Genomic DNA, 14,686 nt, shown 5'->3' with positions numbered 1-14,686 from the left:
AACAAACTCCAGGAAATAGTGAAGGACAGGGAAGCCTGGTGTGCTACAGTCCATGGGGTCAGACACAACTTAGCAACTGAACAGCAACAACAATCTTTTTAAAGGTGGTTATTTATAAGCCTGTGTGTTCTATTAGATTGAGAGCATTGTGAGATGGCAATATCTTTTGCATTCTTCACCACCAGGCAAAGCAGCAAACTTGTGACCCATGTGCAGAAGTCAGTAAGCATGCATCAGTTGAGTTAGTGGGAATCCAGCTTTAGTTAGCTGGAATCAGAGGACCACAGGGGATGCATTTGCAAGATTCTTGCTGATCCTCATTCAGCTCTTTATTAGTCAGGGTTCTTCAAAGAAGCAGAACCCGTCTCTCTCTTTCTCTCACCCTTTCCTGGTCTTCACTCAGCCTCACAGTGCAAAGGCCGGCATCTTTTGGAAGTGCCCTTGCAGACTGGCCCAGAAATAATGTTTAATGAAATATATAGACACCCCACAATCCAATGAAGTGGACACATACTCTTAACTATGATTGAAAGTGAAAGTCTCTCAGTCGTGTCCATCTCTTTGTGACCCTGTGGACTATATGGTCCGTGGAATTCTCCAGGCCAGAATACAGGAGTGGGTAGCCTTTCCCTTCTTCAGGGGATCTTCCCAACCCAGGGATCGAACCCAGGTCTCCTGCATTGCAGGCAGATCCTTTACCAGCTGAGCCACCCGGGAAGCCCAGGAATACTGAGGTGGGTGGCCTATCCCTTCTCCAGCGGATCTTCCCAACCGAGGAATCAAACCGGGGTCTCCTGCATTGCAGGTGGATTCTTTACCAGCTGAGCCACAAGGGAAGCCCTATCATTAAACTGTTTTAAAATATATGTATTTATCTGTTTGGGGCGTGTTATTCCCTGCACTATACAGTATATCCGTGTTGCTTATGTATTCTAGTTTGTGTGTGCTAATCCCACACCACTAATTTGCCCCTGCTTCCCTCTGCCATTTGGTAACCACACATTTGTTTTCAATAAACTACACGTTTCTCTGCTTTACTTTGTCATGTCTCCAAACACGCCCAGAGATCTCTCCCATTATGTCTGCATTATGGAATGTGTTTCTAGAAGCTTCTGGTTACAATTTTTTATGCTAAGTCAAGCAACTGGACAACCCAACCAACTAAAACTTAAATCCTAAGGTCCCAGTTAATACATGTTTAAACTGTGAGCCGAATTGAGGCAACTGTCATTGGGTTCTATGTGGCTGAAAGAGTAAAAACAGAAATGGCGACCATCTGCTGAGGGCACACTGTTGTCAGCCGCTTGGCTGTGTGCTTTGTTGAAAATGTGTTATCTCATTTAATGGTGAAGATGACAGGAAAGATGGTACAGGGCAGGGAAGCCTGGCGTGCTGCAGTCCATGGGGTTGCTAAGAGTCGGACACGACTGACCAACTGAACAGCGACAACAATCTCATCTAAATTCCACAAAAATCCTATGGTGTAGAAACCGTGTGTTATTCTCACTATACAGATAAAGAAACTAAAACTAGGGAAGTAAGATGGTTGCCCAGGATGTCCCAGCCGATGATGTGGAAAGCCAGAATTCTGACCCAGTTCTGTCTGAATCCAGATTCTGAGCTCTTATTCATACACTATTAATGCATGATCAAAAGTGTCTAGGAAGAACACAAGAAAGTAGAATGATGGAATACATTTGTTAAATTGTTGTAGATTCTGAAATGGCCTTTTCAAAGATGTAAGTAGTGAGTCATGGAGTAAAGTTGATGTTCAAGATTGTCTATGATGTTGCTCAGCTCTTAACCTTTACATTTCCATGATGATAAGGATTCATCTGTTTTTTTTTTTAAACCAAGAGAAGAATCTAATTAAAAATAGCTTTGATTTAGCAAAAATAGCTGGGTGGATCTTCGTAAATGTAGAAAAAAATATTAAGATAGATGATGCTCCTTTGGGCTTCCCAGGTGGTGCTAGTGGTAAAGAATCTGCCTGCCAATGCTGGAGACGTGGGTTCGATCCCTAGGTTGGGAAGATCCCCAGAAGAAGGAAATGGCAACCCATTCCAGGTTTCTTGCCTGGAATATCCCATGGACAGAGGAGCCTGGAGGGCTATAGTCCATGGGGTTGCAAAGAGTTGGACATGACTCAGCAACTGAGCATGCACACATGATGTTTGTTTGATTCATCCTGTATTTAAGATACCCATGGGATACCTACAAGTCAGTTCAGTGTGTCCTGTAGAGCACAGGGTTAAAATCCTTGATCAAGGATCATATAGTTGAGTTCTATAAACTACGCCTTTTCTAGCTCTGCTGCTGCTGCTAAGTCGCTTCAGTCGTGTCCGACTCTGTGCGACCCCATAGACGTCAGCCCAACAGGCTCCCCTGTCCCTGGGATTCTCCAGGCAAAAACACAGGAGTGGGTTGCCATTTCCTTCTCCAGTGCATGAAAGTGAAAAGTGAAAGTGAAGTCGCTCAGTCGTGTCTGGAAAGTCATTTAATCTTGCTGAGTCTTAGTTTCTGTGCCACCAAAATAAAGATGGCAGAGTGGATTACATAAGATTCATGTGTGAAGTATATAAACAGTGCTGGGGATATGGTAATGCTTCCAAAATTGCAGCCCTTCTTCTCATATGTCTTCAGGCATTTGGGAGAGAGCCCTACACTCAAAAAATTAGCATTTATTATGGGTTGAATTGTGCCCCTACCAAAAAAAGATACACTGACATCCTAACTTCCAGTGCCTTGGACCGTGACCTGATTTGGAAATAGAGTATTTTCAGATTTGATCCAGTCAGGATGAGGTCACAAAGCTGGGCCTGATAGAATAACTGGTGCCCTTATCTGAAGGGGGCATCTGGACCCAGACATACACAGAGGGAAGGTGATGTGAGGATGCAGGGAGAAGCCCATGTAAGGATGGGGGTAGCGATTAGAAGGGTGCAGCTGTCAGGAATCCCGAGGAATGCCACCCACCCCGAGAAGATGGGATGGGAAAGGAAGGATTCTGTCCAGAGTCCCAGAGGGAGCTCAGCCCTCCTGACAGCCAGATTTCAGACTTCCAGCCCCCAGAACCATAGGGATCACATTCCTATTGTTTTAAGCCAGTTGGTGTGTGGTTCTCTTTGTGGCACCCCTTGAAAACCAATACAGCATGCACGCTGTAGTTGGAACGTGAGAGTCTAGATGGCCAGGGGCTATCTATGGAGTGAGGAGAGTGGAGGATGAAACTCTGGGGAGACCAGTATTTAAAGAGGGGCAAAGAGAGACAGCCCAAGCAGGGAGAGACTTTTAAGTGGAACAGGTCACTCCATTTCTAAAACATGATGCGCAGACGCAGTGTTGTCATGGCGTACTAACTAAGAGGAAACAGGAAAATAAAAAGAAAGAAAAACAAAATCTCCAGGCTAGATAACCCACTTCGGAATGGCTGAGAATGACTATCCAGTGAAACATTTTGGCATGTCTGAATGTCAAAGATAGCTTTAGAACCCAACAAAAATAATGTAGTCATGTATTTTTTGAATAAAATATATGATGGAATTGTTGATCCTCAGTGAGTTGAAATTAGGCACACTTTTTTTTTTTTACAGTTCTTTGTGCTCTTCCCTAGGGTATTGAACAATCCATAGGTACAGTTAGTTTTTGACAGTTGATTATTTAGTCCATGAATGAAGTGGAGCATAGTGTGAGCTAGGCTGATGGCTGCAGTGAAAAGGGAAAAGTTTGAAGGTAGTTGGGCAAAATTTATGCAGAGAAGACTTGGTTCTAGTAAACCGTTAAACTTAAAAGGGCCTCTCACAGAGTCCCGGGAAATGATGCATAAAATCTAACAACCTTTTGAATGCACAGCTGAACTGGGAGGAAAGTCAGCAAGTTCCTTAGGGACTAAAGACAAGGCAGAAACTGAGAACAGGGCAGCCTACTCGTCCCATCTGTCTCAAGTTATCTTAGGTGCTATGGATGGGGGTGGGGTTCCGATGTCTATAAAACAGGTATTTGGGTTTTAGAGATTAACTAGGGACAGGAGATGGCATCTTGGACTTGCAAAAGCAGGGGTTGGACCTCCTAACTCATGCACACAACTGTGTGTTCCAGCAGTTCCCAGTCTGAGAAATTAGCCATTGAAAAGTGGTTATGGGCTAGAAATAAAGACAGAATCTTGATGGAGAAGCTTGCCTTCAATTCAAGCTTGACAGAGTTCCTACAGGTAAAGACCTACAGAAGATGATGCTGCAAACCCAAATTATGAAAACGGGAAGGATCTATCAAGACCAAGATTCAGCAGCAAGAACAGACAACATGATTAAACCCTCAGTAACGTTAGGTAATTAAAGTGTGACACAGAATATAAAGTAAGTAGCTTTAAAAAGTGACTAGACACCTAAAGGGCTTCACTGGTAGCTCAGAGGTAGAGAATCCGCCTGCCAATGCAAGAGACGCAGGAGACAAGGATTCGATCCCCAGGTTGGGAAGATTCCCCTGGAGAAGGAAATGGAAACCCACTCTAGTATTCTTGCCTGGGAAATCCCAGGAACAGAGGAGCCTGGCAGGCTTCTGTCCATAAAGTCACATGAGTTGGACACAGCTTAATTTCTAAACAACAGATACATAAAAGAAGGAATAAGCAAAGAGAAGAATAATATTTTGGAAAAGAATGGATAATACTGAAGAAGGAAAAATAGAATTCCTACAAACACAAGCGAGTATTCAAAATTCAGATCAGAAAATATAAAAAACTCAGTAGATGGATTAAACAGTTGATATGAAAACATGGAGAAGCGAATTAAACGATTATTTTCAGACTGTCGCACGGTGACAAAAAGGGGAAATATAAGAAAAAAAGTCAACAGTTGGGAAGGACTCAGGGTAGACCTATTAGAAGTTCTGGAAAGAGAACGGATGAGATGCAATATTTGAAGAGATAAACAGCTAATTTCCCAAAATTGATGAATAAAACCATTCTCCAAATATAGGAAACACCGTCTAGAGAAGGGTAAAGAATTCATCTTCTCTAATCGCGTTATCTTGAGACTGCAGAGCACCAGAGACAGAGGACTTCAGAGCCAACCAACGAAGAGAGACAGGGACTCTCGCGGTGGTCCAGTGGTTAGCACTCTGCTCTGAGGCTCTGGGTTCCATCCCTGATCAAGGGTCTGAGATGCCACAGGCCACTGGGTGTGGCCAAAAAAAAAAAAGATCACTTAGCAAACTCACTAATTACCCGCCTATAAAAAGAAAGAAGACAGACTATCAGAAAATAATGATAGTTATAAGGACAGCAAACCTCTCAACAGCTAAACAGAGCACAGAAGGAAATTTCCCGGAACTGGGAGAAACTGACAAAACTGTAGGTCTGTTCTGGTCTCGTAACATTCTTTTTACTGAACTGAACTGAACATTCTTTTTCCTGCCACAGACTCTAATGATGTTGAGTAAAAATGTTGACTGACATCATATAAGCATAGCAATGAATGACTAGTGCTCAGTTCAGTTCAGTCACTCAGTCGTGTCCGACTCTTTGCGACCCCATGAATCGGAGCACGCCAGGCCTCCCTGTCCATCACCAACTCCCGGAGTTCACTCAAACCCACCTCCATCGAGTCGGTGATGCCATCCAGCCATCTCATTCTCTCTTCCCCTTCTCCTCCCACCCCCAATCCCTCCCAACATCAGAGTCTTTTCCAGTGAGTCAAGTTATGTACTATTTCCAGAAACATCTGACACAGACAAGGAATGCCAGTAAACATGGGAAAAGATACTAGCAGTCAAAATCAAGCTGACAAGAATGGAAATAGAAAGCGTTACTGGAGAAAACTGATAGTTACCACATAATAAAAAGTGTTTACATTTATGAAGAATGCATGATGATAAAGCTGAATATACCTAACAACATAGCCTCAAAATACATGAAGAACTACACAGAGAAATAGACCAGTTCACTTTAGTGAGAGACTTTAATTTGCCTTTCTCAGCTTTTGATAGATCAGTGGCATGGAAATTATGTGTGAATTACTAATTTTGATCTAGTGGTTATTTATAGAAACCTGTACTCAACAATGAGAAGCCTTCTTTTTAAGCACTCTAAGGGCATTTGCAGAAACGGACCGTGCCATAGGAGTGACGACCATTATCCAGAAAATCAGTATCATATAGACCTCATTCACTGACAAAAGCACAATAAAATTAGAAATCAGTAATTCTCAAAACAGTGACTGAACCGCATTCATCGTTTGGAAATGAAAAGATTCAGAAGTAACCTTGACTGTAGGCTCTTTACTTAAGCTCAAATTTCAGTTTCTTGAAGCTCAAATTTGAGCCAGTTCTCTTTTTTAGGCTTCTTTATAAATGTAAAATTTGTTCTGATGAGGCGGCAAAATACTAAATCTTATTTTTGCAGGCTTCTGAGTGTCTCGAACAGCAGACTGGCAGCCTCGCCAGGGTCTGGTTTTATAAACAAAGACCTCATAGGCTTGTGATATGACTTAGAAGTGCAATTTATTTTTGTTGGTATTTTTTCATGACCATGGGTGATTTTTCTTTCTGGAAGCCAGTATTTTACATTGATACTGTTCAAGAAAAATGACACTCAGGACTTATCACCAGTTTGCTTCATTCTCGGGTGGGGCAAGTGTCTCAGAAACAGGATGCTTGCCTATATGAGGTATTTTGTTTCAAGAAGGCACAGTATGTCTTCAGCAATGCAGTATCCTTTAACTTAATTTAAATATCTACTTAATATTTTCCTGGCAGCAGTGGAATTCTACTAAGTCAGAATCCAGTTTCAGGGAAATGTTAAAAAAAAAATTTCAACCCTAATCCTACCCACTGCTTGTCATCCCCTCACCCCTCACCACTCCCGCCTAAACAGTGCAAATCTGCTTTGCTTTTATTGTTTTAATCTCCGTTTACTGAAATAACATTAGTAAAACTTTTGGATATTAACTGTGTCATCGAAAATACAAATTAGAGGCTGCAGAGAGAGAGATGACTTTCCTTTTTAACCCTGTACTACGGGGATTTATCATTTTGATGTCCATGTGTTGTGGAGACTAGACTTAGATGTTTTCAAAACAATTGAACTGGAGGGCTGAAAACAAAACAACTTATCTCGAGCGGCTCCTGGTTCCTCTGCCAGAAGCCCCTTCGAAAGCTTCTTAAAATAAAGTGATAAATCAGACTTTTGTGTTGAAAGGAAGAGGCTTCCCCTGTGATAATAGACTGTTTATTTCAATTTAGCAGAGTTTGCAATGCAGAATCCAGTGCGTGGATGCATTATTGCTCTGTAATGTGTTATTGTTGGCAAATTGCTTCCACATATGTTATCTCATTGACTTTTCTCTTCCCCTAACATTTCACTTAATTACCCACAGAAAAAAGAAAATTCTAGAGAGGTTGACTTTTGCATGTAAGGAATGGTTGAATCAGAACCCAAATGGGAGTGTTCTGGCTCCTGATTAAAACCTTTTATTTGATCACCAAGTTTGCTATGTTGGATGTGGATTAAGACATTCTTTGATTCTTCAGATATTTTCAATGACTCTGAAATTCTTAGATCATAAAGTCCAACCTTCTTAGCAAAATCTTCAAGGTTCTCTTTGAAAGAAAGAGAAAGTGAAGTCACTCAGCCATGTCCAACTCTTTGCAACCCCATGGACTGTAGCCCACCAAGCTCCTCTGCCCCTGGGATTTTCTAGGCAAGAATACTGGAGTGGGTTGCCATTCCCTTCTCCATCTGTCATCATACTGCGGTCAAAATCCTTTTTGTTCATGCAGACTCAAGTCAAATCCTTCTGGTGAAACTTTCCCTCCCCCCCCGACCGGATTGGGATGAATTGCTGCTTCTCTGTACTTGCACATCCTGCTTGGATAACACAGATCTCATTCCATTTTGTGGGTCATCTTCATGGCTACCTCCCTCGGTAAATTGTCAGCATCTTTGTCTTGGCCACCTCTGAATCCCTGCAGTACTTGTGTATATCGTAAATGCTTAGTTAAATCAGCTTAGTCTAAGGAGTAAGACTGTTGGTCTTAAGGCTAAAGTCCTGTTGGTCCGTGGAATGTACACATTGTTTTATAAATGTCTACCAACAGTTGAATAGTAGTAAAGAAGGATAAAGAAAAGTGGTACATATATGCAATGGAATACTACTCAGCCATGAAAAGGGCAAAATAATGCCATTTGTAACAACAGGAATTCAACTAGAGAATTATTGCACTAAGTGAAGTAAGGATGATAAACATCGTATCATATCACTTAGATATGGAATCTGAAATTTGACACAAGTGAGCCTATCTTGGAAACAGAATCAGGGCCGTAGAGAGCAGTGGCAGTGCCATGGGGGAGGAGGACAGGTTAGGGTTGCACTGGGGGTTTGGGATTAGCAGATTCTAACTGGTATCTACAGAGTGGGTTAGCAACAAGCTCCTACTCTATAGAACAGGGAACTATATTCAATATCCTGTGATAAACCATAATGGAAAACAATATACGTATGTGTATACAGCAGAAATTAACACAACCTTGTCAATCAACTATACTCCAATTAAGAAAAAAAATGACATTAAAAAAGAAAAAAGAAACCCCAGGCTCAGTCACGAGGTTAGGAGACAGGTTCTGAGCTGCACCACTCCCTGGGGGCAGAGGGTGTGCGATCCATCCCTGAACAGAGGCGGAGGTGACCCTGGGTTGGGGCTCATCCTATGACGCCTCCCCTTTCTCCTTCATACGCATAGTGGGGGGTCGGGGAAAGAGAGAAGACCAGTTGATTCTTGTGGGACCTTGTGAGCTCCCTTCTGTGATGGCAGGGTGGAGCAGAAATAAGAAAACCTGGCTGATCCATCATGGGCCATGGAGGAGACCTGGAAGCCTCTCTCCTGGGTGCTCTGTGGAGCTGAAGAGTGAGCTGAGACCCCACACACTGACTTGAACCCTAAAAAATACCCTTTTACAAGAGCGGCATCCATGCCTGGCCCAGGGAGCTTGGGGAAGCCCAGGGTGGGCCCTGCCACTGGGGCAGGCTAGCGCCTCCTGCCTTGTCATCACTTCCCTGCCCAGGGAGTCACTTCCAGCTCCTAAACTTCGAGACTGTGGAGGACAGATACCCACAGGAGGTGGTGAGTGTAGGCGACGGTGCCGGGAAGCTGAGTCTTGAACCAGCGGGTGGTGTGTGGGCATAGACGGGCTGTGGGTTCAGGAGACGACAGCCGGGTGTGTGGGGATGGAAGGTCCAGGGTGGAGGAGAAGCTGGGAATGATGCTTAGGAAAACCATGGGGCCTGGGAACCTGGGGCCATGTGCTTCAGACCGAAGGGTCTGGACTTGATCCTTGCAAACCGTTCTCTGTAAAACACCCATAGCGGCGGTCTGGAATAATGCTGCCCCAGAGACAGATTGGAAAAGAGGGTCCTCATTTACCCTATCAAGCGGTCATATTTTCATATTTTGTTTTTCATATTCTTTGCTTATAAATGTATAGGGCAGAGGTGTGCAGATCAAATTCCAAAAGGATACAGGAGTAACCCAAGGTGTTGTAGTTTTATTCTTTTCTGATAAAACAACTCCCATGAATGAACTGGATAAAAAAAGTAATATTAAAATTTTATGAAAATGTCATAAAAACATTTTAGCAAATGTAAATATGCAGTCCTTTTGTAGGACCTTATTTTGATTTTGAAACACAGAGAATATATATATATATATTTATAAATAAATTTTTAACCAAAGTATCACGTATTCATTGTAGAAAAAAAGAGAAGATAAAGTTGAGTGAAAAGAAAAAAATTTTAAATCTCCTTTGCCTTTTGCTCAGACACAATAATTGCCGTTTCAGTGCATATCTCTTGAAAATTCTTTCCATGGGTATATTTTTATTTCTTTGAAGAATGTAATTATACTACCATAATGTTTTCAAAACTTTTAATCTATTTTGAACATTTTTCATATCAGTAACCACATTCAGCAGTGTAATTTTTAGTCTCTAAATATCACAAGGATGTTCCTAAATGTACAGCAACTTAACTAGTTCTCTTTTCTGTGGGACATTTAGGGTGTTTCCAATGTTTGGCTATTATAAACAACACTACAAAGAACATCCTTGAAAATAAATCATTGCGCACTTCCTCTATGATTTCCTAAGGATAAATTTCTAGAAGTGGAATTTTTAGTTCAGAGACTATACACACAGTTTTTAAAAAGCATCTGAAAAGTACTGCCTAATTGCTGATTGGGAAGGTTGTAGGAATTTACGCTCATGCCAGCAGGACAAGAGAAGGGCCATTTGACCAATCCGAAGCAAGAATTTAGCGATAATAGTACAGATCAAAGAGAAATTGGCCTCTGGGGTCTTGCATGAGATTCCCTTAAAGGAAAATTGAAAGAGCCATCGAAACCTTGAGCTTAGCAAGGGAAATCAATTAACAGGCACACCGAGGGATGCTGGAGAGAGATTGGCCTTCTTCTGGCTGTCTTCCTAAGGTGTCATTCGGCCATGTTAACATGAACCCAGCAACTTTCAGGAAGATATTTATGTATCATTTTTAGAATATGTTTCCACCAAGAAGAGAAGAAAATGCCTTCCCAGAATGAACTGATTTCTAAGAAGTAGTTATACCAAAGCGAAGTCCTTCCATGTCATTTATACCTAGTGGTGAAATTTATAGGAAGTGACTTGGGGGCCCTGTGGAAGGGAGGGACTTCTTTCCAAGAGGGCTATTTCACTGTTCTCCGCACAGAACTAAGGAAAGAGGACTTGCATTCAGGGCATCCTGAGACCAATATACCATGAGAAAAAGGGAGGGAAAAAAATACTTTCTGTGGAAACAGTCTGAAGTTTTGAACGTTTTCTCCGTGAAAACAGAATTCTGACCTCATGGCAGAGAGCCATCTGAACTTCAATGGCTTGGATGGAGTTAACATTCGGTTTTCACAGGCTAACAAAATGTTTCCATGTGGTTGGATTACAAAGGCATAGGCGTACCTTTCTGTCAACGCTGCCATTTAAGCTTTTGTAGATATTCTGTGCTTTGTAGCAGAACCAGAGATCTTAGTTAGGCATGGGTCCTATGACCACCGATTCTGCATGGAGGTACTCACCTAGGCTGGCACTTCCCCAGGCTTCGTGTGGACACGGGTCAGCCGAGAATCCTATGAAGATACAGACTCAGGTTCAGCAGGCCCGCATGGCACCTGGGGATTCTGCATTTCTAATTAGGTCCCAGGGAATCCAGAGGCTTCCAGCTCCCATAGTCACACTCTTAAGGAGTGAAAGCCCAGCAGTAGATGATCTGAACCACATTAGAATTACCTGGACAGCTTTTAACAACTGATACCCAGGTTGCCCCCCAGCAGATTTCATTCAGCATGTCTGTGAGTGAGAGCAGGCATCTGTAGTTTTTTGTTTTGTTTTTTTCTCGGTCTCCCCATGACTGTCACGTGGAGCCCAGGCTATGGACCAGTGCAGATTCCTTCACGTGTGGGCGGGGAGGGTGACACAGGGGTCTTCACTGATAAGTAAACTGGGTATATTCATGGGGAGGGGGTGCGCAAGAGCTGCTTAAATGATGAACTGTACCTCCGTGGATGGACTTGGACACATCCTGAAAACACAGTGCTGAGCGCCAGAAGCAAATTAGATGCCGTTTATGTTAAGTTGAAAGGCACACAACAATATGTACAGTGGATACAGCAGGAGTGTTCAGATATGTGCAGGGGCGATGCATGTGACATTTCAGAACAGTGGCTCCTCCTGGGGTGTCCGGGAGGGCGGTGGGCTGCGGATGAATTCTGTTGGAGTTGAAGTGATTCCTTTCTATTAAGAAAGATGTGAAACCGTAGGGAAGAAACAAAAGGAGGGAGGGAGGGGGACACAGGAGAGGAGAAAGAAAAGGAAAGAAGGAGGGAAGGGAGGAAGGAGAATTCTGGCGGCACGTGACTGTCTGGCTGTTTCTCACCGTTACTCTGTTGTTTCTGGAATAGAGTGTGTTCCAACTGCACATCGGATGCCCATGCTTGAGCAGCCTCAAACATTAGTAAGAGCAAACAGGATTCCAGAACTATTAAGCTAGAAAGCGATAAAAGGGTGGTCTGTTCCCACAGCAGATGTTTCCACTCATGATGGTCTGAGCCTTGTGGCATGCCTGCCCTCCCCGAGCCTGTCCAGGGACCCCCAGACCTAGGTTTTCATTCCACATGGGAAACACACAGATGAGAGAAGCAGTCTCTGGGGGTCACAGCATTGAGAGACCCAGGGATTAGAAGAACTCTGGCTTCTTGTCCTTGGTCCTAATGTCTCCTGGTGCTCAGGGACCCCAGGGAGGAGCCCCATCTGCCGGCGAGGCATCCTGGGTACCCTCCACCCAGGCTGTTTGCGTGGGGTGCTCTCAGCTTGTGTTTCTGTTGAGGGGGTCCCCCGCCCCTTCTCCCCAGGGCCCTGCCCTCCTGCTCCTACGGGGGCCGCCTTCCGTACGTGGCGGCCGAGCGTGACGACGCTGCCTGCATCCTGTGGGTGTTTGTGCCTTAGTTGTGGAATGTGAACACCCCCAGCTAGCTTGCCTCCTGCAGCTGTGAGTGAGCTGCCAGACCAGCTTCTCTGCAGGAAAAGCGTGTAACTGATGCCTCTCGCCTAGAAACACTCGCTTCCTGGGAGGTGCTAGGGTTCAGGTTAACCTACATGTCATTTCCAATTCTGTGGTCAATATTTTCCAGGATTTCATGCAAATTCTGTATGGGATTTTGTTGTTGTTGTAAATATGTAATTAACATCTTCCTGATATATGTTGCTTTTTTTTTTTCATATAAAAACACAGGTATTTTTTTAAGGAAAGTTTTCATTGATTCTTATTCATTTTTTCTCATTGTTTAAATTTTTTTTTTTAATTTTACTTATTTTGTGGCTGTGCCATGCAGCATGTGAAATCTTAGTTGCCCGATCAGGTATCAAATCCAGGCCCCCAGCATTAGAAGCGGAGAGTCTTAACCACTGGACTGCTGGGGAAGTCCCTCCCATTTTTTAAAAAATTGAACTTTAGTTGATTTTCAGTGTTAGGTTAGTTTCAGTGTAGAGCAAAGTGATTCAGATATTCTTTATTCAGATGAATAAATGAATAAGTAAAATAAAAAGAAATGAATAAGAAGAAAACCTTATCTCTCCAGGAAACTTTAGGTTAACTGAGCAACAAAGAAGCAAATGGTGTGACGAATCCTAAACTTCCAGGATAATTCCCTTTAAACTTCTTCAATGTCTGGTCTTAGCATTGACGCCAGTGTTGCTTTTGATTGACCAGCATCCAGTCCATCCCTTTGCAGCAGCTCCTTGATGTTTCCTGGAGCCTCCTCTCTCTGTTGTCAGTCCACGTGGGTTCAGTCTGACTTGATCTTAGGTTTCCCGGGTGGACGTGTGATTCAGACCTGATGCATCGGCCCAGCCCACCTCCTTGACCGCAGTGATTGGCTCAGGAGTGGCCGTGTGACTCAAGCTGGTCCTGTGATTCTCAGCCCTAAAGAGTTCTAGTGAACTGTGGAGAAGAGGCTCAGAAGCTCTTTACGGAAGTTCTTTAGCTCTGTAGGATGGAAAACTCAAACCAGCTGGGCCCAGCATATCAAAGGAACCAGTCAGAGAATGAAGCCAATACAGAGGAAAGAGAGGCAAACCCTGGAGAGACTCGAGTCTCATGACAGTGTTTGTGGTCATGAACCAAACCGTGCCTGAAGCTGGTATATCCCCTGGACTTTTCAGTTATGTGAATCAATAAATACCCTTCTTTGCTTAAACAAAAACAAAAAAAACTTACTTTAAAGACAGTAGTCTCTGAGTATAAGTCAGTTGCTCTTCTTTGGACGTTCTCCTTGGACTGGTCCCTGAGCCTGGCTTGAAAATTCTGGGAGAGTGGCAGGTGATGATCTGGAAAGCTGTGGCTGGTGGGAGATCCCACCTGGGATACGGCTCTGCCCCAGGAGTTTGTCTTAAGGTGTTGATTAAACATTCTTCCCTCCCCTTTCAGATCCCACGCTGTGGAGTACAGACCATGTCCGGCAGTGGCTGGAGTGGGCAGTCAAAGAATACGGGCTTCCGGACGTCGACATCTTATTGTTCCAGAATATCGACGGGAAGGAGCTGTGCAAGATGACCAAAGACGACTTCCAGAGGCTCACCCCGAGCTACAACGCTGACATCCTTCTGTCGCACCTCCACTACCTCAGAGAGAGTAAGGCGGCCCCCACTCCCCTCGAGAGCACTGTCTGAGGTCCTTCTTAACCTCAGATGCAGAGGGTTCAGCCCTCTTGCTGCCCTAACCCGATTCCCATTAGGATCTGAGAGAATGCTCAGAAGGTGATGACTTAGCCAGATGCGGCGTGAAAGTGGCTCTTTTATAAGAAGCAGCAAAGTCACCTCTAGTGTTCAGTTGCTCCTCCAGGGTTCCCCTGACCTAGAAGATCACCTATCAGAGGGAAACAGAGCTTGGTCACACATTATTTCATCTCCATGATGTCCAAACAGAAGGAGAAACATTACAGAAAGGCGCCTACTTGACGGGAAGTATGGCGTTTATCTTCCCGAGAGCGAAACCAAACTCCCTTGCGTACCCCACTGGAACACAAAATGAGGAGCGTTTTCGCTTGGTATCTTGAGATGTGGCTTAGCCTGTCGGAATGGGACTGGCATCTTGGCAATGATAGGCATGAATCT

The 14,686-nt window shown here is 43.7% G+C and overlaps 1 protein-coding gene across 5 annotated transcripts in view; it reads left to right on the top strand.

Moving 5' to 3' along the window:
- Positions 1-14,686, top strand: part of ERG (ETS transcription factor ERG) — a 323,869-nt gene that overhangs the window by 283,859 nt on the left and 25,324 nt on the right. For all 5 annotated transcript variants that reach the window (XM_088835169.1, XM_055416410.2, XM_055416426.2 and 2 more), the window contains one exon: positions 14,001-14,204. In XM_088835169.1, the coding sequence (XP_088691295.1) occupies positions 14,001-14,204 (204 nt within the window). The remainder of the gene's footprint in view (positions 1-14,000; positions 14,205-14,686) is intronic.

Source organism: Moschus berezovskii, chromosome 1, assembly GCF_049115385.1.
Source record: "Moschus berezovskii isolate FMDL1 chromosome 1, NW_MosBer_1.0, whole genome shotgun sequence".
In the NCBI taxonomy this organism is placed as follows: Eukaryota; Metazoa; Chordata; class Mammalia; order Artiodactyla; family Moschidae; genus Moschus; species Moschus berezovskii.
The sequence above is the reverse complement of the archived record's forward strand: the minus strand, read 5'-3'. Positions and strand labels throughout refer to the sequence as shown.